The 27,477-nt window shown below is 32.5% G+C and overlaps 1 protein-coding gene across 1 annotated transcript in view; it reads left to right on the forward strand.

Moving 5' to 3' along the window:
- Positions 1–2,763: 2,763 nt before the first annotated feature.
- The window catches only part of CDH9 (cadherin 9), a gene marked incomplete at both ends in the record, with an annotated part of 81,489 nt that continues 56,775 nt past the window's right edge, over positions 2,764–27,477 (forward strand). Inside the window, one exon of the mRNA XM_079703714.1 lies at positions 2,764–2,991. Within this exon, the coding sequence (XP_079559840.1) occupies positions 2,764–2,991 (228 nt within the window). The remainder of the gene's footprint in view (positions 2,992–27,477) is intronic.

The following is a 27,477-nucleotide window of genomic DNA, read 5'->3' on the forward strand; positions in this document are numbered from 1 at the left end:
AGGAAAGTGTCTGAAACCATGTCCTCAATGGCCACCAATCTCCATTTTGGATGAATAAACCACAATTACTCCATTTTGGTTTTTAAATGCACTCTTTTCTTAAATGGTTAAAGCAGATGTACAATGCATGTTCAATAAGCCATGGATATGCTCTTTTAATTAGCATAAAGTTCAAGTTAAACAATGTATAAGCCAGAATGACTTCCTCATACCTCAATATGTGAAAATTTCTCCCATCAAGAGTAATTATCATTGCCCAAGATTTCAGAGTAAAAGACAATAAGGTGACTTTGATTTCTCTCATTCTGAATGAGAGATTTGTGGCCACATATGTGTATTTTGTTAAGTAAGAACATTTTTTTAAATAATAGGTATGGAAACTAGGGTACATATAGCTGGGCAAGCTAATAGCTCTGTACCAATAGCAAGCATCCATTCTTTACTCTGTTATGTTGGTGATAGATTAATACATATATATGACTATATTGGAAGCAAACATGGCTGATAATGGCGATGATGATGTTGCTAATGAAAACACTAACATGTTGAGAATTTGTATGCTAGCACTATGCTAACTTACTATAAGCTACATGTATTATCTTATGTAAAAAGTATTGTTTAAAGCTGTGGACCTAAAAACTAGCTCCAACACTTACTATCTGTATGATCTTTGTCAAATTACTTAAATTCCTCACACCTCAGTTTTCTCACAGGTATATGCTGCTGTAAAAATTAAATAAATCTTTGTATTACAAATAACTATGACTTTGTGATAAAAGTTCAAGTAAAATTAATAACAATACCTTGTGAATCAGGTATTGATTATTCTCTTTTTATACAAGAAGTAGTTGAAACATAGTGATGTGGGTAAATATCCAAAAGTCTCAGATAATAAGGGATAAAGCCAAGCTAGATGCTTATATTTGATCTTTATGACTTGATAACTGCAACTGAATCCACAGATATATGGGTCCAGCATTGGACATCTGTCCTAAACCCTGTAAATTAGAGTCCATTTCCAGAATTTTTTAAACTCAAGATAGAAAAGACTATCAGTTGCTTTCTGGATTGGATGATGTTAAATCCGAACTTCATATATTTGTATATTTCATCAGGTTGAGAAGGCTTAGATCAAAGCCAGAGAGAAAAGAGAGAGAGAGAGAGCTCAGGTACTCAAGCCCCTAATTCTAGTTTTCATAAGCAGGAAATGCCCAGTTGCTTCTTTATTCCTTTCATTCTTTCCTTTCCACAACTTGATATTATAATCCAATGAATTCTTTTTTTTTTTTTTTTTTTTTTGCCTACACTAGTTGGAGATGGGTTTTTATTGCTTATCAAATCATTATCATGAGCAGCAATATCTCACATCTTCTAGATCAAATCCCTTACTAATTAAACAAATTTACTAATAAATAAAGTTAATTTTGAAATATCAAATGAATTATTTTTACTTCAAGAAGAATCAACTTACTATCTCAATAGAAAAAAACATTGTTTATTTCAAAATTCTGGATCAATTATCCCATAGGTAAGACCTCATATCTAATTTTGCAATATCAATTTTGTGTGCTCTGTTTTTTTTTTTAAATTATTTTAGGAAATATATGTGATGTTGTTTTTTTTGTTTTTTTTGTTTTTTTTTAAATGTCAGCAGGCTCCCCAAGGCCAGGGAGTTTTTTGTTTGTTTTTTTTTTTTTAAGAAGATGTTGGGGGTAGGAGTTTATTAATTAATTTATTTATTATTTTTGCTGTGTTGGGTCTTCGTTTCTGTGCGAGGGCTCTCTCTAGTTGTGGCAAGCGGGGGCCACTCTTCATCGCGGTGCGCGGGCCTCTCACTATCGCGGCCTCTCCTACTGCAGAGCACAGGCTCCAGACATGCAGGCTCAGCAGTTGTGGCTCACGGGCCCAGTCGCTCCGTGGCATGTGGGATCCTCCCAGAGCAGGGCTCGAACCTGTGTCCCCTGCATTAGCAGGCAGACTCTCAACCACTGCGCCACCAGGGAAGCCCCTGTGATGTTGTTTTTAATTATCAGGTAAAATGTTCCTGAACATGAGGAGAGCATGTTCTCCTCAGTCTCAAATAAATTTGAGTGACTTATTCAACTGATTTTTGGGAAACAATGTTTTTGATTGTAAAGGATCAACATGGTACAGTGCTAGGTAATGCTAGACACAATCCAAAGTATATTTGGTATCATTTAATTTGCCTTGAGGCAACATCTCAACATATTAGAGAAGAATAAGGAGGAGGAGAAGAAGAGGAAGAGGTGAAGGAGAACAGCTTGCAAAAGTTGGTAGATTGTGAACAGAAAACAGTGTTCTTATTCATATATATGTATATATTAATAAATATTCTACTTTTATTAGTCTTGAGGACTTTAGGAACACTTGATATGATCTTTGTTGTATTATGGAGCTTGTCTTTTCAAAATAATGAATATTTAAATTACTAATATATTTACATGCTATAATACAGTGGTAGTAAAGTCAGCTGTTAAATTCCTATTTAATTTATTTGTATTATATATGTCTCCCTACTTATCTGTATGATATATGAGTTTTTAATGACAGTTCACTGATGTAACATGGAAAATAATATATTAATGATATATTATTTATAACAGTTAAATAACATTCAGAAAGTTTTATAGTTTACAGGTTATGTGAAAATGAAACACAACCTAATAAACCATTTTTCTCCTGCTACTTTTCAGGGGAAACAGACAGTACATTGAATTTGATTTCCTGCTGAAGCCGCAGATAATGAGGACTTATCATTGCCTACCACTATTCATCTGTACCTATATGTTTCATACAATTGATGCTACCCTATTTCAAGAAAAAGCTAACAGTGATTTACCAAGTGAAAGGATAGTGGGTCTGACACAAGATGATGGTAAAACGCTACATCGCACCAAGCGTGGCTGGATGTGGAATCAATTCTTCTTGTTGGAAGAGTACACAGGTACAGACACACAATATGTAGGCAAGGTAAGAATTTTTATATAAGTCTAGAAGCTGAAAGTGATAGTTACTTTTTCCAGCAGCTTTCCACATCACTAATGATAATTTTAAAATATTTGACAAAGGGCGATGTGCAGAAGGCATCATGTTGTAAATTCTTTAGGTAGGATAGTGTGGGGAGTGTGATTTATTCAGGTAGTTAGCTTAGGTCAGTATCCATAATAAGCCTCAAAATAAAATAACTAATTTGTGGACTTAATTCCTTATTAATCAGCTAGATATGATTTAATATGCGTGTGCATCTAAATGATTAAAAGAACTTTTTTTGAAATTTAAAGTTATGGGTAAATAATAACTCAGTGTGTTATATGAAGCAAAGCAAAATGCAATTGCAATATACCAAAAGTTAATAAAATGTATTGGTCTCTGCTGATGAATAATTTATCAAAAAAGTTAAATTAAAATGTCATTAAGATTTCTTAACTCCAAATTTCTGATATTTTCTAGGATTGTGGAGGGAGCTGGGTCTGTAGGTAGGAAGTGCTAGTAAAAAAATTAAAAATTGCACGTGGATAAATTCAAGGTGGTGGGGTTGCATATGGCAAGAAGAAAGAAATACTAATACACATGCACACACACACGCACACATCTACACAAACGTTAGTCTAATGGGATGAAGTTAGACCACTACTATGAAACGCCCAAACATGCTGAGATGTTTTTACACACAGCATGAGATGTGAATCTGTGTTAAACCCTCTTGTACAAATTCACTGTGGGTGGAGCACAAATCTGGGATGATCACTTTGCTTTCAGTGTCAGGGTGTACCAAAAGACCAAGAGGAAGAATTATGAGGATTTTTTATAAGGAAATACTGTAGAATATTTTATGTCATTTCAGATGTTTGCAATATAAGAGAGAAAGGTCAGAAGTGTTGAAATTAAGAGCAACTTTTGTTTTCACAATAATGCAAACTGAAGTTTACTAATTGTTTTCTATAATAAGGGATACCCTTGGTTCTTACTCAGGAAGATTACAAAGTAATAACAATTGCCATGTAGTTTCACAGTAATTTGAACAGACACATGTGACTGAATTACTTGGGCAGAATAGTAATACTGCTCAAGAGAAGATTTAAATTTAACAAGAATCATAGCAAAGTCTCCTACTATTCTGTTAGAGAAGCTTCATATGCAATTGATTTTTTACACATTAGATCTAGATCTTGAAAAATACATAGCTATCATGGATTAATAATCAATTGCTCACATGTCTATAATTATTGAGAACTGAGCAGATTTAAGTATATAACAAATATCTTGTTGTTAAAACATATTTATTGCATGAAGAGATAAATTTAGAGATAGTATTTATTATTTCTAAAGGAAACAGTATTCATATAATAATTCTGAAATATCAACTTAATTGACCAATACATTTTAGTTAAAAGATATGTATTTTTAAAATATTATCTGGTCACTCCACGCGTCATGTGGGATCTTAGTTCCCTGACCAGGGATCAAACCCACGTCCCCTGCTTTGGAAGCACAGAATCTTAACCACTGGACCACGAGGGAAGATCCAGAGATATGTATTTGTACTTGATTTGCTAAGTGCAATTGTCAAACTGCCTATAAATAGTCACCATCTAAATTCAATAAGGTATCTTTTTTACAGAATTAGCTCTCATTTTTTCATAGTTTTAATTCCAAAACGTTTACTATTCCATAGCTGAAATTATCCAAAGTATAATCATAGAATTCTGAACTGGAAGAGAATTCTAGCATTCATGAAACTCTTGGTTACAACTGGATAGTACTGGTGTAGGTGTTAACTAAAATGATGAGAAACAGAAACACCAGCTGCCAAATCATTAGGAGTCTGGTTTATATTTGATTGAGTATCAAACGGTGGGATGACTCTCTCTCTTGCAATTTTATATGTTGATGTGTGCACTAAATATGGATATTTTTCCCAAGCATATATAAAATGATGTTCTTGGATAGGCGATTTTCTCTTAGGCTTTTAGAGTATGGCAGTATGATTTGTACAGGGACAGAAATAAAGTCTGAAATTTCCTGAAGGATATTTAATAAATTTTTATAGCACATTATAGTGTTTTACAGAATCTAAATAAGTGATCTTTATAAAGGTTTTAGAATGTCATTACTTATGGTGCAGTACATGTACCAGCTGCTTCTGATATATGGGCACATTTTATCCCAAAACACTCTTTACAGTTTCATTGTTTAAAACTAAGAACATATAAGAAAAATATTAAGCATTAAGGCTAGGTGCTCAGGACAGCCTACAAAAGCTTATTTCATACTGAATTCTACAAAATCTACTTTTACAGTAGAGTGCTATCATTTCATTCTTACTTCCAATCCCCTCACTGCCAGTACTGTAATACCACATCTCTGCACCACTGCATCAGCACACTAAATATAGTCTTTTCACTTGACTTTATTTAATTTTTAATTCTCAAAAATATATTACACAGTTTCTTGCATGATATCAATCTCTTGGACAAAATGTATATAGAAAAATAACCTAAATTTACTTAGGTAGATTTCAGTGTTCAGTATCATTGTGTATTCCTGCCTATGTTCTATATTCCCATAATTAGGTAGCCTTGGCTCCTAAAAAAGTGAAAGCTTTCCTTTTCCAAATACTTGACCTCTATCTGATCATGTTCACAGGCACTTTTCCACAGAGTATCTAACATCCTTTTCCATAATCTCATCTCTTCTCTGCTTTAAGTCCTACATCAAGTACATCCTCCTACATAAAGCCCATCTTCATTCTCGCCAGCTAGAATTTCCTGTCAAAGTTATGAAATCATCTATCAAAACCTTATTTATGGCACAATTTTAATTATCTTGGTCCAGTAATTTATCTCCTAGAATCTGTGACATTTGGGATTTGAATTAGTGTTAGATTTAAGGGTTTTTTTTTCTTACTTTCTCAAAATATTTGACATATTTACTCAAAATTAATATTTAGTTGATATCTCAATAGATCTTTACTGAGTATTTATTAATCTGGGGCCTGAGAGATCAACACTATAAAGCACAGAAAGAGAAAAATTAAAAGAAATATATTTCCTGTTCCTGACACGTTACACCAAAGTTGATTCCCTTTCTATATTTCTGTTATACTAGAGGGCCCTAATTGTAACCAAGCCCCTCCCATTTTGCTCTAGGACCTCAAAACAGTACATACAGTTTAGAATCATTTCACTCCAAAATAACTACCACAAGTATTTAGAATTAAAAGTTAAATAAGTTTTTATGGAATTAGGAATTATAACTACTTCTAGAAAATTTTTCATTTAAAATATATTAGTGAGCATATTTTTTCTGGAATATAAGTAAAAACAGTTCAAAAATATTAGAATGTAGTAGAAAATGTTTATTAGTATGATTCCCAATTATATGTGTGATTTTTCCTGATATCTTCTACCAATTTCGTTGCTTTTGAACTGTTTCTAATACTCCAACATTGTCTTCCTCTACTTCCAAACTTTCAGAGGATCAAATGCACCCTTACATACTCATCAGTGTTAAAAAAAAGAAGAAAGCAAAAGAAAAAAGAAAGAAATAGAAGTAGTAGATACTTCAGGAGGGTACAGGTAGAGTGATAGGGGAAAGTATTTAAGCACAAGCATCATTAATTATTATTAGTAGTAATAATTATCATTATTATCATTATAATAAAAGGAATTTGTGCTACTTATAAAAAAACAGGTCTAGAAAATTAAAAGTTAATTAAAAAATCAAAAATAACTACAAGCATACCACCAAGACAAGGTAAATTGTTTACATATTTCTACTTATTTACTAGCTATATTTTCTTAACATTCTTGATTTTCTATTGTTTATGAATATTTTATTTTGGCTTTCTCATTCAATGTTGTATTTTTGGATATTGTTAAAATGTCAATATTAGCCATGTCATATTATGTCGTATACATAATCATAATCATTTTAAAAGTTTCCAAATGTTCTATTTAGACTGTCTGGTTTTATACATGCATGTGCACTTGCACGCACGCACACACACACACACTCACATCTCTCTGTGATAAAAATTTTGTACCTGATAATTTTTAGTATGTTTTAAATTATCTTTAGGATGAATTGGGAGATTGGGATTGACATATATACACTAATATGTATAAAATGGATAACTAATAAGAACCTGCTCTATAAAAAAATAAAATAGAATTCAAAAATTCAAAAAAATATATCTTTATTTAGGATAAATTATTGAAAGTGAATTTCGCAGAATCAAAGATATGAATGAGTTTAAAGTTCTGGATGTATATTAGTCAATTGCATTTCAGAAAATTTATACGACTTCTCTTTCAACTACATAGGATATTTGTATGTTGGATATTTATTTGGAAGTTTATCACTGTATTTTAATGTGGATGTTAACCCTGTGCATTACTGTTCAAGTAGCTTGAAAAACTGAACACCTACAATGTGGGACACTATGTTGAGTCCTAAAAATAGGAGTCAATAAGATGAACTGGTCCTTATCTTTGAAATAGATAGAAATAGCTTCTTGTAGACAGGAAATTCTCTATCTACAATAAGCAAAATGCTATTATTGCTGGCCTGCTAGGAGAAAGACCCAATAGAAGTCTCAATTTAGGGGAAAGATGACACATTGCTTTTCTTATCCAATGGACTGAATTCTTAATACCTAAACTTTCACCTAAACTGGATCATTCTCTAAATTAATAATGTTTGTTTATTTGCTAATTTAGGAACTGCCATATTTCCCTATTCCAGTGAACACAGACATTTTTACCAGATAATCACAAATATTCAAACTTTCCTCATGCAAATATTTTGTAATTTGTCCACAATAAATCCTAATAACTCACGTTAAGGGTCTTATAGCTATGATGGTGGTGTCCATGGGAAAGGTGTTAGAAAGTTATTCTAAAAATTGTCCAGCCTTCTTTACACTGATTTAAATCATAAAGTAATTGTGGTCACTCTAGATATGCTATTAAATTTATAATTAGTGGAATTTCCTCAGTAAATATTCTATTTCTCAGCCAGAATTTCCTAGTGACGTGATTGCTATAAATCATCATAGTTAGAACTATACATTAAAAATTAGAGGCAAAAACAAGGGTTCAAGGTTAATGAATACGTAACTTGGCAAATCTAAGGGGAAAGAGTCCTTATTCTCCTACAGTGGGAAGTGATATGTTTGTTATTTTGTGAAAGTTTCAACTCCCTCAGTACTTTCTAACAACAAAAGTTTTTTTTAATTAAAACTACATTCTCCCCCAGTGTATATTCTATTTTTCCTCTATGAATACAATCAAGACTTGTTGCTATTGTGTGTTATTGGTTTTAGAAAAAAAACTTCATTTTAAAAACTGTTTTGGGGCTTCCCTGGTGGCGCAGTGGTTGAGGGTCCGCCTGCCGATGCAGGGGACGCGTGTTCGTGCCCCGGTCCAGGAGGATCACACAGGCAGCGGGGCGGCTGGGCCCGTGGGCCATGGCTGCTGAGCCTGCGCGTCCAGGTCCTGTGCTCCGCAATGGGAGAGGCCACAACAGTGAGAGGCCCGCGTACCGCAAAAAAAAAAAAACAAAAAAAAAAACTGTTTTGGTAAATGTGTCTTAATACTTGAAAAAAAATGTGTATTGTTTAGTTACAGAGTATAGTATTCTGCAATCTTAGGTAAAGATGATGACGGTACTGTTCAGTTCTCTGTCATTACAATTTGTGTATCTCCATTTTCCAATTCTTACTGTTAGAAGAATATTAAACAGTTCCATTTAAAAAGTTCTCTTCTTACGTTTGTCGATTTTTTCATTTATTTCTATGCAAGTATTAGGTGCATGGCCAATTATCTTTTACGTTTCTGATTAATTGATGTTTCATTTTTATGAAACATCACCTTTATCTTTAATACTACTTGCTTGAAGTTTACTTTGCCTGATCCAAATTTATCCATGCCAACTCACTTATGTTTGTGTTTTTGTTTATCTTTTTCCATCCTTTTGTTTTCAGTCTTTCTGTGTAATTATAGTAAAAATGCAGCTCTTGTAAACAGCTCAGAGTTGGTTTATGCTTTTTTATCCAGTCTGATAATCTTTAACATTTAATTGGAATGTTAAGTCCATTCATATAAAATGCAATTATTGATATAGTCTGATAATCTTTAACATTTAATTGGAATGTTAGGTCCATTCATATAAAATGCAATTATTGATATACTTGGATTCGAGTCTGCCATTTTCTTATTTTCTTTTGTCCCATTTATTTTCATACCTTTGTTTCTGCTTTCCTACCATCTTTTTTGTTAATTGCATATTTTTAAATATCTGAATTTATGTCCATTATAATTCATCCTTAACCTATTATATTTTGAACTAAATTAATATTATTTTATAATTGTTTATAATATGTTTACAATTATTACAGTAATCTTTCAACAATATAATTTCTCTTGCCTGTAGGATTTCATTCTATTTTTGTCATATATTTTCCTTCTGTATATATTATAAAGTGCATCATACATTGCTAATGTTTATTATTTAGGCATTTTATTATTTATTTAAAAGTAAAAAATTAAAAAAATATGTTATAAAAATGTTATATTACATGATTACCACTTCCAGTCATGCTTTTCATTCTTTCATGTAGATCTTAATCTCTGTATGCTATCATTTCCCTTCAAACTGAAGACTTCCTTTAGCATTACTTGTAGTGTGAGTTTGCTGGAAGCAAATTTTCTTAGCTCTTTTTAATCTGAAAATATCACTATTTGACTTTTAATTTTGAAAAATATTTTAATTAGTTATAAAAATATATACTGATTTGACAGGTTTTTTTTCTTCCTTTCAGCACTTTAAATTTTTGTTACATTGCATTGTGGATTCTATTACTTTTAATAAGTCAGTCATTATTCTTACCATTGTTGCTCTGTATATAATTAGTATTTGTCTCTGGTTGCTTTTAAAGTTCTGCCTATATCATCGGCTCTCAATAGTTTGTCTTAGCAAGTATCTTACTTTGATACCTAAATGTGTTTTATTAATCCTGCTTGGTATTCACTGTCCTTCTTAAACCAGCAGATCTTTTTGCACCAAATTTTAAAATGTACAATCATTTTATTTTTGTGGCCAGTTCTACAAAATTAATAAACAGCATGGACATGTAGATTTAAACCACTCAAACACCAGAATGACCAAGAGTAAAAAGACAGAAAATCCCAAGTGAATGTGATATGAACAAGCTGGAATTCTCATGAATTCAAGTTGAACTATGAATGCTAGAAACATTAAAGGAGACCAAAATGGAGAAATACAATATGCTTAGGGATTGGAAGATTAAAAAATAATCTAAAGATTAAATGCCATCATAATCAATATCCCCATGTATTTCTTTTAACTTTATTTTGAATTAATTTCAAACATTGAGGGTTGTTCAAATTGTACAAAGAACTATACAGCATTCAGCAAGATTTACCAATTATCAACATCTCACCCATTTTATTTTATCACTCTTTTTATTTATACAGATTTTATACTGTGGCGGAACCATTTCAATTCTCTCATTACTTCTAGGTCTTGTCTGTTTCTGAGCTCTATAGGAGTAGTTGCAAATCCACAATAACTTGGCAAGATTGAACTCTAATTTCTGTTTCCTGCTGATGAAATTCACAACTCCTTAGCCTTCTTGCTGACATTTTCTACTAAGTTTCTTGGAGTCGGATACTGTGCATGTGAAGTTTAGACATCAACTTGGAGATGTTAATGGAGACTTGAGGGTTCCATTCTCTGTGACCCTCTCTTCCCTAAGATTGTGCTCTCCAGTTTCTATCTACCCTGGCAAACTCAAACTCCAATCAGTGTCTCCTCAACCCAGTAATACTGCTTCTTCCTGCTTGGGCTCTAATTATATGCTCCTAACTGTATCTGGAAAGTACCCTTAGAGGAAAAGTCTGGTAATGATATTAGGCCACAAAAATTTAACTCAAGGTCAAAGGCTTTGCAACAAAACCACCTCCTTTGATTGGTGTTTCGTGTCATCAAGCAGTTTTGTCTGTCTGTATATCCTTTGTTTGGGTCATGCTTTCATAATTATTCTCAGTGGATATATCTGTCCAGTGAAATTACCTGTGAGGATAAAAACCTAAATGTCAAGATTGCTTTTGAGAAAACACATCATGATGTGACTATGCACATTTCATGAACCAGTAAGGCTTATTACAATATTGTAAGATTTAAAAATGTTTCAAATGTGCTAAGTCAAAATAAGCTCTATGTTTTCCCCAAAGGTATACTTATTATTTCTGTTTCATGGTTTATTATATCAGGTAGGACTTTCAGAGTGTTTTATATCATAAGCGGTAGTGAGAATTAGTTCCTTACTGTGATATGTGACTCTAAACAATACGATCCTTGGTATTTTAAGGTTCTCTGGCATGTTAAGAAACATGATGGTGCACTGTTTTCTTCCTGGCAAAGAACTCATCCCTTCAAGTGGAAATTTGCTGTGGCCATTTGTAAATGTTTTCTATTCACTTCTTGTCTGGACCAGCAAGCCTATTTTAGAGTCACATTTCTGCTTTTCCATTCCTATCTCAAATGCCCACTGAGAACAATGATAGATGTCCCTTCTTTCCAGGGCAGTTTTGAACACCACCACTCAATCTACCAGTACATCAGTGAGAGCATGAGGGCAGAAGTCAGGTGTCACTAGTTAGCCTACCTCTTTTGAACTATCTACTCTTCTACTATGTGCATAACAGGGTTATATAAAATAAACATAAAGAGCATTTCATAAAAATACTTCCATTATATCCATTCAGACTAGCTTATTCTTTGAAACTATAGATTTTTCCCCCTAGTTCAGTGTCTGGCATTTATTAGCACTCAATTCAATGTTGAAAGTAATCTAGGTTTTTGAACACAGGAGTGTGATGTTATCATCACTATTATAATCAATGCACTGATTAAGCACAAGATAGAAATGAAAATGAACAGGCGGATGGCTTCCAAACTCACTGAACTGCTTTAATGGAGCTTTGCAAAAGGAAAGAAATATCACATATCGTGATGTTTTACTTATTAATTTTCATAAGTACAAAACTCATTATTTTGCTCATTAAAGATGGCCTTTTTTTAACATCAAGACGTGATTTTAACAAAATGGAGCAGAAGAGAGAAAAATTGTCTTAAAATATATTATGCAAAATAAGTTGGTAAAATTGAGCCACATTAAATATAATAAACAATACATGTTACTTTGTTAATTTTCAATGAGATTTAAAATGATGCATTATAAACACTGTTTTAACCTTAAATTCATTCATGATATTAAAGCAGAAAATGAAATCACAGTACAAAAATAAAAGTCCATACAAAGAAATATTCATTAACACGTTTCTGAAGATATATTACAGTAGAGAGTTACACACTCAAATCAGTGAAACTTCTTGCTGTTGGTGTTGTTGTTAGAATTACTTTAAAAGCCTTGGTCATGGAAGGAGTTGAAACTGGATATTGTTTTACGGTTATATGTTTGTGATAAATTTAAACTCAGTCTCAAATGTATATCAATAGTTAATATGATTTGCACTGCTAATATTAAAGGAAAATTTGAAGTAAAGAATACAAACTAAAATAGAGGCCATAAAGGTGACTGCAAGCTGAAGTACAAAAGCAAGTGATGTAATTATGTAATCAGATATCTAGCAGGACTTCCCACGGGCTACACTGAACTTAGTAACTTAGGTTTTCCAATTTCTTAGGCCATTAACTGAAGTCATAGAATAGAACTAATATGGAAAGCACATTGAATAATAAATCTTAAAGCCCCATCTCATTATTAGGTATCACTTCAATGATAGATAAAAATATAAACTTAAAAAAATTTAACATCTTTATTGTGGTATAATTGCTTTACAATGTTGTGTTAGCCTCTGCTGTATAACAAAGTGAATCAGCTATATGTATACATATATCCCCATATCCCCTCCCTCTTGCTTCTCCCTCCCACCCTCCCTATCCCACCCCTCTGGGTGGTCACAAAGCACCAAGCTGATCCCCCTGTGCTATGTAGCTGTTTCCCACTAGCTATCTATTTTACATTTGGTAGTGTATATATGTCAAAGCTACTCTCTCACTTCGTCCCAGCTTACCCTTCCCCCTCCCCATGTCCTCAAGACCATTCTCTACGTCTGTGTCTTTATTCCTGTTCTGCCACTAGGTACATCAGAAACTTTTTTTTTTAAGATTCCATATATATATATATATATATGTTAGCATATGGTATTTGTTTTTCTTTTTCTGACTTACTTCACTCTGTATGACAGACTCTAGGTCAATCCACCAAACTACAAATAACTCAAATTCATTTCTTTTTATGGCTGAGTAATATTCCATTGTATATATGTAACAAATCTTCTTTATCCATTCATCTGTTGATGGACACCTAGGTTGCTTCCATGTCCTGGCTATTGTAAACTGAGCTGCAATGAACATTGTGTGACATGACTCTTTTTGAATTATGGTTTTCTCAAGGTATATGCCCAGTGGTGGGATTGCTGGGTCACATGGTAGTTCTATTTTTAGTTTTTCAAGGAGTCTCCATACTGTTCTCCAGGGTGGCTGTATCAATTTAAATTCCCACTAACAGTGCAAGAGAGTTCCCTTTTCTCCACACCCTCTCCAGCATTTATTGTTTGTAGATTTTTTGATGATGGCCATTCTGACTGGTGTGAGGTGATACCTCACCGTAGTTTTGATTTGCCTTTCTCTAATGACTAGTGATGTTGAGCATCCTTTCATGTGTTTGTTGGCAATCTCTATATCTTCTTTGGAGAAATGTCTATTTAGGTCTTCGGCCCATTTTCGGATTGGGTTGTTTTTTGATATTGAGCTGCATGAGCTGCTTGTATACTTGAGATTAACCCTTTGTCAGTTGCTTCATTTGCAAATATTTTCTCCCATTCTGAGGGCTGTCTTTTCATCTTTTTTATGGCTTCCTTTTCTGTGCAAAAGCTTTTAAGTTTCATTAGGTTTTATTTGTTTATTTCTGTTTTTATGTCCATTTCTCTAGGAGGTGGGTCAAAAAGGATCTTACTGTGTCATATGACAAAGAGTGTTCTTCCTATGTTTTCCTCTAAGAGTTTTATAGTGTCCAGTCTTACATTTAGGTCTTTAATCCATTTTGAGTTTATATTTGTATACAGTGTTAGAGAGTGTTCTAGTTTCATTTTTTACATGTAGCTGTCCAGTTTTCCCAGCACCACTTACTGAAGAGACTGTCTTTTCTCCATTGTATATCCTTGCCTCCTTTGTCTTAGATTAGTTGACAATAGGTGCATGGGTTTATCTCTGGACTTTCTATCCTGTTCCACTGATCTATATTTCTGTGTTTGTGCCACTACCATATTGTCTTGATTACTGTAGCTTTGTACTATAGTCTGAAGTCAGGGAGTTTGATTCCTCCAGCTCTGCTTTTTTCCCTCAATTTTGCTTTGGCTATTTGGGGTCTTTTGTGTCTCATACAAATTTTAAGATTTTTTGTCCTAGTTCTGTAAAAAATGCTACTGGTAATTTGATAGGGATTGCATTTAATCTGTAGATTGCTTTGGATAGTAGAGTCATTTTGACAGTATTGAGTCTTCCAATCCAAGAACATGGTGTATCCCTCCATCTGTTGTGTTACATTTGATTTCTTTCATCAGTGTCTTATAGTTTTCTGAGTACAGGTCTTTTACCTCCTTAGGTAGATTTATTCCTAGGTATTTTATTCTTTTTGTTGCAGTAGTGAATGGGATTGATTCCTTAATTTCTCTTTCTGATATTTTGTTGTTAGTGCATAGGAATGCAAGAGATTTCTGTGCATTCATTTTGTATCCTGCAACTTTACCAAATTCACTGATTAGCTCTAGCAGTTTTCTGGTGGCATCTTTAGGATTATAAATGTATAGTATCATGTCATCTGCAAACAGTGACAGTTTTACTTCTTTTCCAATTTGTATTCATTTTATTTCTTTTTCTTCTCTGATTGCTGTGGCTAGGATTTCCAAAACTATGTTGAATAATAGTAGCAAGAGTGGACATCTTTGTCTTGTTCCTGATCTTAGAGGAATGCTTTCAGTTTTTCACCATTGAGAATGATATTTGCTGTGGGCTTGTCCTATATGGCCTTTATTATATTGATGTATGTTCCCTCTATGCACACTTTCTGGAGAGTTTTTATCATAAATGGGTGCTAAATTTTTTCAAAGCCTTTTTCTGCATCTATTAAGATGATCATATGGTTTTTATTCTTCAATTTGTTAATATGGTGTATCAAATTGATTGATTTGCATATGTTGAATAATCCTTGCATCCCTGGGATAAATCCCACTTGATCATGCTGTATGATCCTTTTAATGTGTTGCTGGATTCTGTTTGTTAGTATTTTGTTCAGAATTTTTGAATCTATGTTTTTCAGTGACATTGGTCTATAATTATCTTTTTTTGTAATATCTATGTCTGGTTTGGGTATCAGGGTGATGGTGGCCTTGTGGAATGAGTTTGGGAGTTTTCCTTCCCCTGCAATTTTTTGGAAGAGTTTAAGAAGGATGTGTGTTAGCTCTTCTCTAAATGTTTGACAGAATTCACCTGTGAACCCATCAGGTCCTGGACTTTTGTTTTTTGGAAGATTTTTAATCACAGTTTCAATTTCATTACTTGTGATTTGTCTGTTCATATTTTCTTTCTTCCTGGTTCAGTCTTGGAACGTTATACGTTTCTAATAATTTGTCCATTTCTCTCAGGTTGTCCAATTTATTGGCATAGAGTTTCTTGTAGTAGTCTCTTATGATACTTTGTATTTCTGCAGTGTCTGTTGTAATTTTTCATGTTTCATTTCTAATTTTATTGATTTGAGTCCTCTTCCTCTTTTTCTAGATGAGTCTGACTAAAGGTTTATCAATCATTTTTATCTTCTCAAATAACCAGCTTTTAGTTTTATTGATCTTTGCTATTGTTTGTTTCTATTTCATTTATTTCTGCTCTGATCTTTATGATTTCTTTCCTGCTACTAACTTTGGGTTTTGTTTGTCTTTCTTTCTCTAGTTCCTTTAGGTGTAAGGTTAGATTGTTTATTTGAGATGCTTTTTGTTTCTTGAGGTAGGATTGTATTGCTATAAACTTCCCTCTTAGAACTGCTTTTGCTGCATCCCATAGGTTTTGTATCATCATGTTTTCATTGTCATTTGTCTCTATTTTTTGATTTCGTCTTTGATTTCTTCAGTGATGTCTTGATTATTTAGTAATGTATTGTTTAGCCTCCATGTGTTTGTGTTTTTTACATTTTTTCCCTGTAATTCATTTCTAATCTCATAGGATTGTGGTCGGAAAAGATGCTTGATATGATTTCAGTTTTCTTAAATTTACAGAGGCTTAATTTGTGACCCAAGATGTGATCTATCCTGGAGAATATTCCATGTGCACTTGTGAACAAAGTGTAATCTGCTGTTTTCAGATGGAATGTCCTATAAATATCAATTCAATCTATCTGGTCTATTGTGCCATTTAAAGCTTGTGTTTCCCTATTAATTTTCTGTCTGGATGATCTGTTTGTCCATTGGTGTAAGTGAGGTGTTAAAGTCCCCCACTGTTATTGTGTTACTGTTGATTTCCTCTTTTATAGCTGTTAGCATTTGCCTTATGTAGTGAGGTGTTTCTGTTGGGTGCATATATATTTATAATTGTTATATCTTCTTCTTGGGTCGATCCCTTGATAGTTATTTAGTGTCCTTCCTTGTCCCTTGTAACATTCTTTATTTAAAGTCTATTTTATCTGATATGAGAATTGCTACTCTAGCTTTCTTTTGATTTCCATTTGCATGGAACATTTTTTTCCATCCCCTCACTTTCAGTCTGTGTGTGTCCCTAGGTCTGAAGTGGGTCTATTGTAGACAGCATATATATGGTTCTTGTTTTTGTATCCATTTAGTGAGCCTGTGTCTTTTGGAAGGAACATTTAATCCATTCACATTTAAGGTAATTATCGATATGTATGTTCCTATTACAATTTTCTTAATTGTTTTGGGTTTGTTTTTGTAGATCTTTTCCTTCTCTTGTGTATCCTACCTAGAAAAGTTGCTTTAGCGTTTGTTGTACAGCTCGTTTGTTGGGGCTGAATTCTTTTAGCTTTTGCTTGTCTGTAAAGCTTTGATTTCTCCGTCAAATCTGAATGAGATTACAATTCTTTTAAAACTGTTAACAGTTGAATATTCACTATTATTCACAGCATAATCACACTATATTTAAAGTGCCATTTAACCCCCATCTCTCCACAGTTTATTTATCCTCTCCAATCAATTCTCTGACTATTAAATCTTGTTCAATTTAAAAGGTCTACATTTAATATCACTCTTTATGATTCATTTACCCATCTGCCAGGCAGCAGTTGCTGTTTTCCCTGTGATGTTACTGTATATTTTACAGGGTTTTTAAATGTTCTTATCACACAGTTGTATCTCTCTGTGTGTGTATGCAGTTGTGTGCATGCTGTGAATTAAAACAAAAACAAAGTCATTTTCAAATTCAATGCCCCTAGTACAGTGCAGGCATATACACACACACACATCAGAGCAATAAGAATAGCTTTCTTTTCAGGAGATTAAACTTAGCAAGCAAATATTCTAAGACAAATACTGTTGTTAAAGTACATTTCAACCATGTAATTGATTTTACCAACATATACGAATACTATGATACATGATAATGATTTACTCTAAACTCCCTTCTTTTTGACTTGCAGGTTTTTATTTTTAATGAATTTTGTGCATTGAGATCGCAATGGATAATACTATTTAAAGTGGTTCCTACTAAACAGTTATTTCTCTAAAGTTGGAATAAAATAGTGAGAGTGATAATACATTGCCATAGTTAACACTCCCCAGAGTATAAAAATTGACTTTTTTAAATGATGTGTTCAAGGCTATAACCTTCGTTTCTATTCTATGAGATATAATATGACTGATAAATGAATCCTAATTTTCTATCATGTCATTTCACTCCTTGTAATATGTGCTTCATCTTGACCATTTTTATGGTGAACAATGCTGGAATCACACAGTACACATTGTCTTTTCTGACTTTTGGTCAAAGCTAGAAACAGAGGCTCCCTTTTTTAGCTTTGCATAAAGCTGAAAAGAAGCAGAGTTGGCATTTATGTTACAAGGAATTTCCTAGAATAAAAGGTAGCTGAAATGTGTGAATTGTGATAAGAATGACCTCTTCTGTGTCAGAAGCCTTTTTGAGCTTTTTACTGTTAACACTCTTTTCCTCACTATGGATCAGAAAAGTTAGAGGAAATGAAAGTTTATGTTGGTATTCAGTTTGAATTATATGTGAAGATCCCAGGACAGTTCTTACTGTATTCACAGTAGACATTTGAATTACTGTAGGACTTGCAACATTTATGAGAAATATCATCTTATTTATATGCTTACTAGTATACAAGACAAGGTCAAATTTGAAAAGTGAGTTTTTTTCTCAAATAAATAAGATCTAGTCTATGTAAATATATGGAAAAATTCAGTGAAGGCAGAGAAATGAAGATTACTAATGAAAAACCTTCAAGGTATACTCAATTATTCTGTCATACTTCTTTGGATTGTAATGATTTAGTTATTTTCTATGTTTATTTTAGCTAAGTAAATATGACATAACTTAAAAAGTGAAGCTTGGTCATAAATATCCAAGCAACACAATATTGGGAAGATCATTTATATGACATGTGGAACCACGTATATCATGTATGTGTATATATATTGATATAGTGAGTTTGTTTTTTCTCATATATTTCTAAGTTTAGGTAATTTGTTAGAAAAACTATAAATAAATCTATAAAGATTATTCTTTACAGTAAAATAATGTGCCATATAGTCACTCACCTGGCTACTTGAAAAAGTTTAACTGATTACACAGAAGAGTAATTTAAAGTCAGTAACTATATAATTTCAATTATATGTATAAAGAAAAAGTTAATGACTATTTAATTTTGTGACATTTCCATAAAAACAAAAACCTGACATCTCTCAAAATATTAGAATTCAGGATTTACTACTATATTTTAAACATTCATTTTCATTTAAAAATTCAAAGTGTCATTAAAAATGCTCAAGAACTTAAAATTGGTTTTGTTATGAAGAAAGCTTTAGACCCATGACTTACCTTGAAAAAGATATATATATATAACTTTACATATATAAATTTTTAACCCACCCATCAGTAGAAGAAAAATAAAAATCTAGAATTGTTGATGTCAGTTAGCAATAAAACAAGAAAAAGGGAATTAAAAGAAGTAATAAGCATATATATCAGGCAAAGGAAATTTTGAATTTTAAAGTATTAATACAGTATAATTAAATGCTACAACTATGTATTGTTAGTTCTAGGCACTATGCTATATGACATCTAAAGTTTACAATGAATGTTTTCAAAAATCTTACAGCCCAGTGTCATGGGGATCAGGAGCATACACCCAAGGGAAAAAGCTAAGTTTTTTTTAACAACCCACTTAATTGGAATCTCTGCTTTTGCTTACTTCCATGCTCTAATTTATCACAATGTTATTTCCAAAATTTAAAATGGTAATCATCCCAAAAGTCTTTTTCTGGCCAATTAACATAAGAACAGATTCTCTACTTCACTCACAATAACAAAAATAATATCCAAACAATTATTAAATGTAGTTATTTTCCAATGAGCCTTGTAAAAATGAAAAAGTTTGAGACTTGGTAAGGGATTTTGAAGTGTATTTTAGCTATAAGTATCCAAAAATGACAAAAGATAAAATAATAATTAATAGTTGATACTGTGACTCTCCCACCAGAAATGTACCCATTAGATACAAGCTCAGAAATATTTGAAGATATATGTATGCGAGTATTTATTATTCAATATATCACTCTATATTATAACCAATAACAACAACAAAAATGATTTAAAAATCAATTCACTGAAAATTACTTAAATAAGAATGAACAATACCTTCACAGAGAAAAATGAGTATAGGAAACTACTTAAAATGATATGAGAAGCTCTCCGAGGAAAATTATTTAGTAAAAAAAAAAAAAAAAAATAGAAAAAGAAAAACAAAAACAAAAGTACAGGGCACCAAATTTTAGAAGGACAAACAACACCAGTTAATATTGCGTATTTATTCCTCTGATATATTAGACTGTATTTCAGGTCAATGAGGTAAGACAGATGGGATCTTTATATACACTTTGCTTTATATGTTTGTAGGATATCTTAATTCTTTATCATTGTCACATATTGCTTTCATAGTAAGGAAAAGTACTAACACTTAAATTCAACTTTGCCTGCCATGAGATCCTGTCCAGACTTGGCCCCATCATTCTCTTTAAATTCTAGGCTCTTCACCTACCAAAGGTTAGACTGCCTAATCATACCAAAATCATTATTGTCTTTAGATCAGATTATGCTTCTTATACCTCCAGCATTTTATAAATGGTTTGTTTTTTTTTAAGTGTGCTGAACCATCTCTCACCCTTTTGTTTGCCATCAACTGGATATAACACCTATTCATCTTTCAAAATTTACCTCATATATCACCAATTCCAGAAAAGTTACCCTCAAATCTTCCCTGGGTTTCCCCTTCTCTGAACATATTTCTATATATATTTTAATAACACCATTTTATATTTCCTTTGTTTGGATATTTTGCATTCCACTAAAATGTAAATCCATTAAATTAATGTTTATGTTTTTTACCTCTGCAGATACAATATCACATAGTTGCTGGTACACAGTAGGGTCTATAATTTGCATCTAATGAAAACGTAAAAGAAGACTATAAGAAATAACAAATAGAGGTTTAAACAGCTGGGTGTAATTTCAAAAAGATAGTGTGAGTACCTTTCACTGTTTCACCATTTCTCTCTATAGAATGTAAACTCCATCCAGCAGGCATTTTCACTCATGTATTTCATTGTTATATTCCTAATGCCTAAAAAAGTACCTGAAGTATACATATATATTCCAGTGATCTCTGGGGCACACTTCACAGTGTCCAGTGAAATACTGTATTATTTTAAAAAGGAATAATTACCAATCTGCACTAATGTTCATATGATATATGGTTAAGGTCAACTTGCATTTGTGCCCATCTCTCTAGAATAATATCTACAGTAATGAAATAAAAGCTCCTGGGTTTTTCTATTCCAGGAACTTTTAGAAGAAGGCTAATGGTGGCTATTGATTGATTGATTGATGATTGACTTGGTGCTCATTTCACATCATCGTAGAAAGCTATAAAGTATTAATCTGTAATGCTCTTGTTGGGCTCAAATGTCAGCAATGAACAGTTGCTGTCACCACAAACAAGGAAAGACAGAATTGACATTCTTTGTACTTAGCCTTATTCTCTCTCTATATTTTGAGAGAGTCTAAGACCTAAATGGCTTATCCAAAATAGATTTAAAAGTAGTCTAGCAGGGAGTACCCCAAAGTGGACTGGAGTCAGAAGCTCGATTAGCTGCTATCCTACAAAGGAATGTAAATTATTTGGGTGCTGTTTTATGCTCTACATTTTCCTCTAGACAAAAGAAGCACTATTCCTTTAAAAGGACAAAAGCCTAAATGATGTAGATTGAAGATTATATCATTACCAGTAGTTCTAAATGATCAATTCTAATATGATTTAGTGAGTTCTGATCAATTATTATTCAGTACTCATATGTATCATAGTAACTATATTTGCAAATAATAGTAACGTGTAGTTTTTTAACTTTTATATCCTCATGAAATCACTGCAAATTAACTTGTTGAAAGAGAATAGATTTTTTTTTTTTGGTAGGAAAATATATTGTCTTAGTTTTTAGGAGGGTTATTTATATTAAGAAAATAATTCTTATTTAGAAAAAAATTGTTAAACAGATTAGACAGAGAGTGAGATCTTTAGAGCAAAATCAAACCCAACACAAAATATAGTAAAATGAGAAAGTCTAGGCTTTTTGCCCCTATTGGTGGGTAGTACAACGGAAGAGGACAGAGGTAAAGAGACTACTGGTGACAGGAGGCTAACTGCTTTGATGAAAGGTCAATAAAAGTTAGTAATAACACCATGCATTTGATATCAGAAAGGGCTCTAAGATAATGAACACATAGTGCTAAATTTCTGTATAGTGGTCAAGGTGATGCTGTGCTAGGGCTTTCATATAATAAATAAAATCTCCTACAACAAAATTAAAATTATGTATGGATCTATTAGTAGTTATGTTGGTTGGTTCATTGATTGGCTTGGATAGAAATTAAGTCGATTAATCTTTTTCCTCATTTTCTTTACTTAAAAAATATTATAAATGGGATGATCTGGAAAACAAACAGGAGAAGAAGAGTCAAAGTGATAAAATATAGGCATCCTTGATAATTGCTCAGCTAGATGGAGAGGACTCTGCATTTTAGTAGGACATTAAAAGGGGTTAGTGCAGTTCTATCTAAAATTTCAAAAGGTCAGAATATGCCAAATGATACCCCAGCTTACAAATGGGAGCTATAATGTATGTTTGAAAATTAATGTCACTTAAATGACAAATGAAAATACGCAAAGCTTCAAGAGCATATGAATTTTCTCCTCAATATCTATTAGTCATTAAAATTATGCTACTCTTTAGTTTGTTTCTCAATTGAACTATTGATATTTTACAGAGAATTTATTTTTTTGTGGTAACTGATTGTCTTTTATATGTTGACAAAATGTATGAATACCATTCTCAACAGGAAGCCTTCAGTGCCATAACAATATGATTAATTGGAAAGTCTAATGTGATGTCTAAACTCTTCAGTTGTTTGATAATGGCATATGGAAGGTAAACTCTGTGTCCATAAATGAATTGTCTTGATTTTATTCTCACGTTTAACTAATAACTTTACTGAGTATAGAATTAATTTTCAAAATTACTTCAACATGAACATGAGTAGCACTGATCACTCCTTTGTCTTTGAATGTCCAAAGCTGTTCATGAGAATATTCCTGGGCTGGTGATCTCCTCACTGGAAGCATCTAGGATGCCTTCTCTTTATGTAGTGTTGTAAAACTTCATGATAACAGTAGAGAAAGAAATTCAAAAGTAAAAGGATCCAAATTCTTATGTTTCATCACTTTATCATTTTTTTAAACTTTTTTGGAAATATTACTAATATAAAATTAATCATTTTGAAGTATATAATTCAATGGAATTTCACACAGTTTCAGTGTGCAACCATCACTCCTAGTTCCAAAACATTTTATCACCCCTCATATAAACCCTATATTCACTGAGCAATCATTACCCAGTCCCCCTATCTTCAGCCCTGTCAACTACTAACCTTTTTTCTATCTTTAAGTATTTACCTATTTTGGATATTTCATATAAATGGAATCTATACAATATCATCTTTTATTTCTAGCTTCTTTAACTTAGCATAATATTTCTAATGTTCATACACACTGTAGGACGTATCTGTCCTTTATTTCTTTTTATAGTTGAGTAATATTCATTACATGAATACACCACATTTTGTTTATCCATTCATCCAGTAATGGATCTCTGGTTCCATTTTTTTGCTATTGTGAATAGTGCTGCTATGAACATTCAGGTGCAAGTATTTGTTTTAATACATGTTTTCAATTTTGGAGGGTATACAATTAGGAGTGAAAATGCTGGGCCATATGATAATTATATTTTTCACTTATTGATGTTACAAAAACCTTTTCATGTTTTATCGATCATCTTTGGGAAAAAACCATTCAAGTCCTTTAACCATTTTTTAATTGTATTGTCTTTTGGTGTTACACTGTAAGAATTCTTTAGGTATTCTAGATATTGGACACTTATCAGATATATGTTTTGAAAATATTTCCTCCCATTATGTAGGTTATTTTTCACTTTCCTGATAGTGTCTTTTGATGCACAACAGTTTTTGTTTGTTTGTTTTTGTTATTTCTATGGCATCCAATTTATCTAAGTCTTCTTTTGTTGCTTGTAAGTTTGGTGTCACATGTAAGAATCTACAGCCAAATCCAAGGTCGTGGAGATTTACCTTTATGTTTTCTTGTAAGAGTTTTATAATTTTTAGCTCTTAAACTTAGGTCATTGATCTATCTTAATTTTTGACACCATGTTATTTTTATCCTTACTTTTGACTAGTCACTCTTATTAATATTTTTGTATAGGTTCTTATTACATAGATCCCTTCTGGATTTCTAATTGCCCTTCTTTTAGAGTGAAATATTTTACTAGGGTAAATTAAGTTCTTCCTGGATATAATAAACATACAATTTAGAATTTTTTTAAGGTAAATTTGTCTTCACTGTATTGATGTACTATCTTCTGGGTGCAGTTTTTTAATTTTAATTTACTTACCTTCAAGTCACCAGTTTTCTTCAAACCAATCATAAGCATTTTTGTCTGTTCATATCTATGTCTATTATTATACCCCCTATTCCATAATTTGTAGGTGACCTTTCCCTTTGTGCATATGAGAGATCTCTACAGAATAACAGACTTTATCTCAGGAGGCACATATGGGAATCACGCAGGCAAGCAAGGAGAACATTCTTTCCTTAAATAAACAAGGGAGACTAGTGTAAGAAAGATTTCTGATTTTTTAGAGAGCCTTGTTTCAATCTCTTGTTTAGATCTCCTGTTTCAATCTGAAGGTAAACTGCCTCTCTCCCCCATGTTGGTTAGGGAAAAAGGGTAACAAAACTCAATCAAACAATGATGCGATTGCTTAAACCATTCTTGGATTAACTTCTTCAATGTTCATCTTCTCATTTTCACTTTCTTTTTCTGTTAATCTCAGGATTTAGTATGTAAAAAATAAACAAAACAAACTTCTCCATTCCTCTCTAGAGTATTCTTTGTTGTTGCTCTCTGAGTTTTGTGTCTCTTTTCTCAGAATCATGTGTTAGTAAATCCCACCCATTTGCTCCACTCCAGGAATTGGCTAGAATTAATTACTGTATTCATCTTTGTTCTCAACATTATTCTAAATTCATTCACTTGAGTATTTTTTCATATTTCATTTGGCTTGTGAGAAAGAACAGAAAACTAAATTTGTTTCCTTAATCTGCCTTTTTAAGTTAGAAGTCTCAATGACTTTGAGGTAAGCTTTAAATAGAATTCACATATAAAATAATGGTAATTTGTTTAAAATAAGTGCCAGAATGTATTCATTAATTTTAAGAAAGCATAAAGTCGTATAGCATGGAATCTGCAGCATGCTTATTGTTGTGCATCAAATTTGCCACCACCAAACCTGATTACAAATTTCAAAGAGACATTTATTTAATATTTGATATGTGATATTAAAATCCACTAAATATAAATAATGCAATATTAAAATTCAACTAAATAAATGGATATTTTTGAAGGAACAAGTTAATAAAATTAAAAAATCAGATGTACAGAAATTATTCAATTAATCCTACTATAATATTTTAAGGAAATATTAAAAGCTAAGTACTAAGGATAGAAAGGTAATTAAATGTCTTCCGGTAAGTGAAAAAAGCACATGGAAGGACAACTTCATTGAATTATGCTAATGATTATGTCTAATGTTCATTGAGCAGTAACCATGGTCTAGGAATTTTTCTAAGTTTTTTTTTATATTTTTTAACAAATTTATTCCTCAATTCTAACAATGATCGCTATTATTAGGATGATTTTATGGAGATACAAAAGGTTAAATCACTTGCTCAGGTCACATAATATCAATTTGCAGACCTAGGATTTGGATCCAGTCAGTCTGCCTCTAAGAAACATACTTTAAACCACTACATTATACTGATGCTCAGTTTAGCTTAGTGTATGTTATATAACTAGTATATCTGCTAACTGAAGAACAATTAGTGTAAGAAACTGTACCTGAAAATATAGGATAAGCAGAATGATGGTCCCAAATATGCCTATATTCTAATACCCAGAATCTGTGACTTTGGTACATTATATGGCAAAAGAAAATTGAGGTTGCTAATCAGCTAATCCCTCTGATGGCCAGAGGGAGAGGGAGAGACAAAGAGAGAGAGAGAGAGAGAGAGAGATCCAACCACAAAAGAAAGTTCAGAGAGATACCATGTGAAAATCATTTGACTTGCTATTGCTGGTTTTGAAGGTGAAGGAAGTGGTTTATGAGCCAAGGAATCAGGCAGTCCTTAGAAACTTAAAAAGGCAAGAAAGTGGATTCTCCCTTAGAGCTTCCAGAAAGGAAAGCACCCCTGATGAAATCTTGATTTTAGCCTAGTTAGACCTGTCAGACTTCTGACCTAGAGAACTGTAAGGACTGGAAGATAGTTAATTTGTGTCACTTTAGGCCATTAAAATTGTGGTAAATTGTTACAGCAGCAACAGAAAACTAATACAGGGTATAACTATGGGCTTCTCAATAGTGTAACATTTAACCTAAGCCTTGAAGAACAGTCAGAAGTTAACGCTTCAAGGAAGTGGGGAGAAGACATTCCAGATAGTGGAAGCTAATGTGTGTAAAGAGAGAGCCAACAGCTAAAAAGGAACAGAATTATTGTGGAATGATAGACTAGTGATGTTTGGTTTTAGTTTACAGTGACTGTTTAACAGCTTGTTATGATAATATTCTAACAGTCCAATTTAAGTTGTTATTTAAATTGAAGTTTATAATGACATACATAACAGTCAGCATTTGATTTTATGAAGCTTTGTCAAAGTTATTATAATTTGAAAACTCATTTTTTTTCTAAATTATCATTGTATTTTTCTACCTTTACCTCAGGATGTGGGTTTTTAAGATGCAAAGAGTGGTGATTTAGATTTTCAAGAATGGGAAAAATTGGGTAGTTACCAAAAACAAAACGCTCTAAATTTCTAGAAATCTAGTTAGGTAGAGAATTAATGTTCATTGATAATTAATCAGAAATTAAGGAAGCTGTGGAAAGTGTTGTTGTTAATTGGAATTTACGTATTTATAAAAAGGCGTGAACAATGATGAGGAGTCAGGAAATCTTGTTTTAAATACATTTCTGCAATAAAATGCTAGCATGACCTTGGACACAGTAATTCATCTGTCACTCTCAATTGAAGGGGTTGTGCTCAATTATATTGAGATCCATGGTGAATAAAGCAAGCTAATGCGGTTATAGTTTAGTGAGCAAGGAGGAAAATAATTCCTAGATAAATTTGGAGAGGTAGAAAGAGTCAAGGCCATGTGGGTTCTTGGAAGCCATGGTAAGCTTTTGCCTTTGTGTGTGAATGTGTGTGTGTGTGTGTATATTTATGTGATTTAGCACAATGACAAGATGAAAAGCCATGGATGTGTTTTAACCAAGTGACTTTTACATAAATTGATCCTATTTTGGAAAGAATCAGTCTGGTTGTTGTGTGGAACATGGTTTCTAAAAGTGACAGATTCAGGGAGACTGATTAGGAGTCCACTGATTACTTACAGGCCATCAACAGTGGTGGCTGGAACTAAGATGTT

Source organism: Hyperoodon ampullatus (genome assembly GCF_949752795.1).
Source record: "Hyperoodon ampullatus genome assembly, chromosome: 4".
Taxonomy (NCBI): domain Eukaryota; kingdom Metazoa; phylum Chordata; class Mammalia; order Artiodactyla; family Ziphiidae; genus Hyperoodon; species Hyperoodon ampullatus.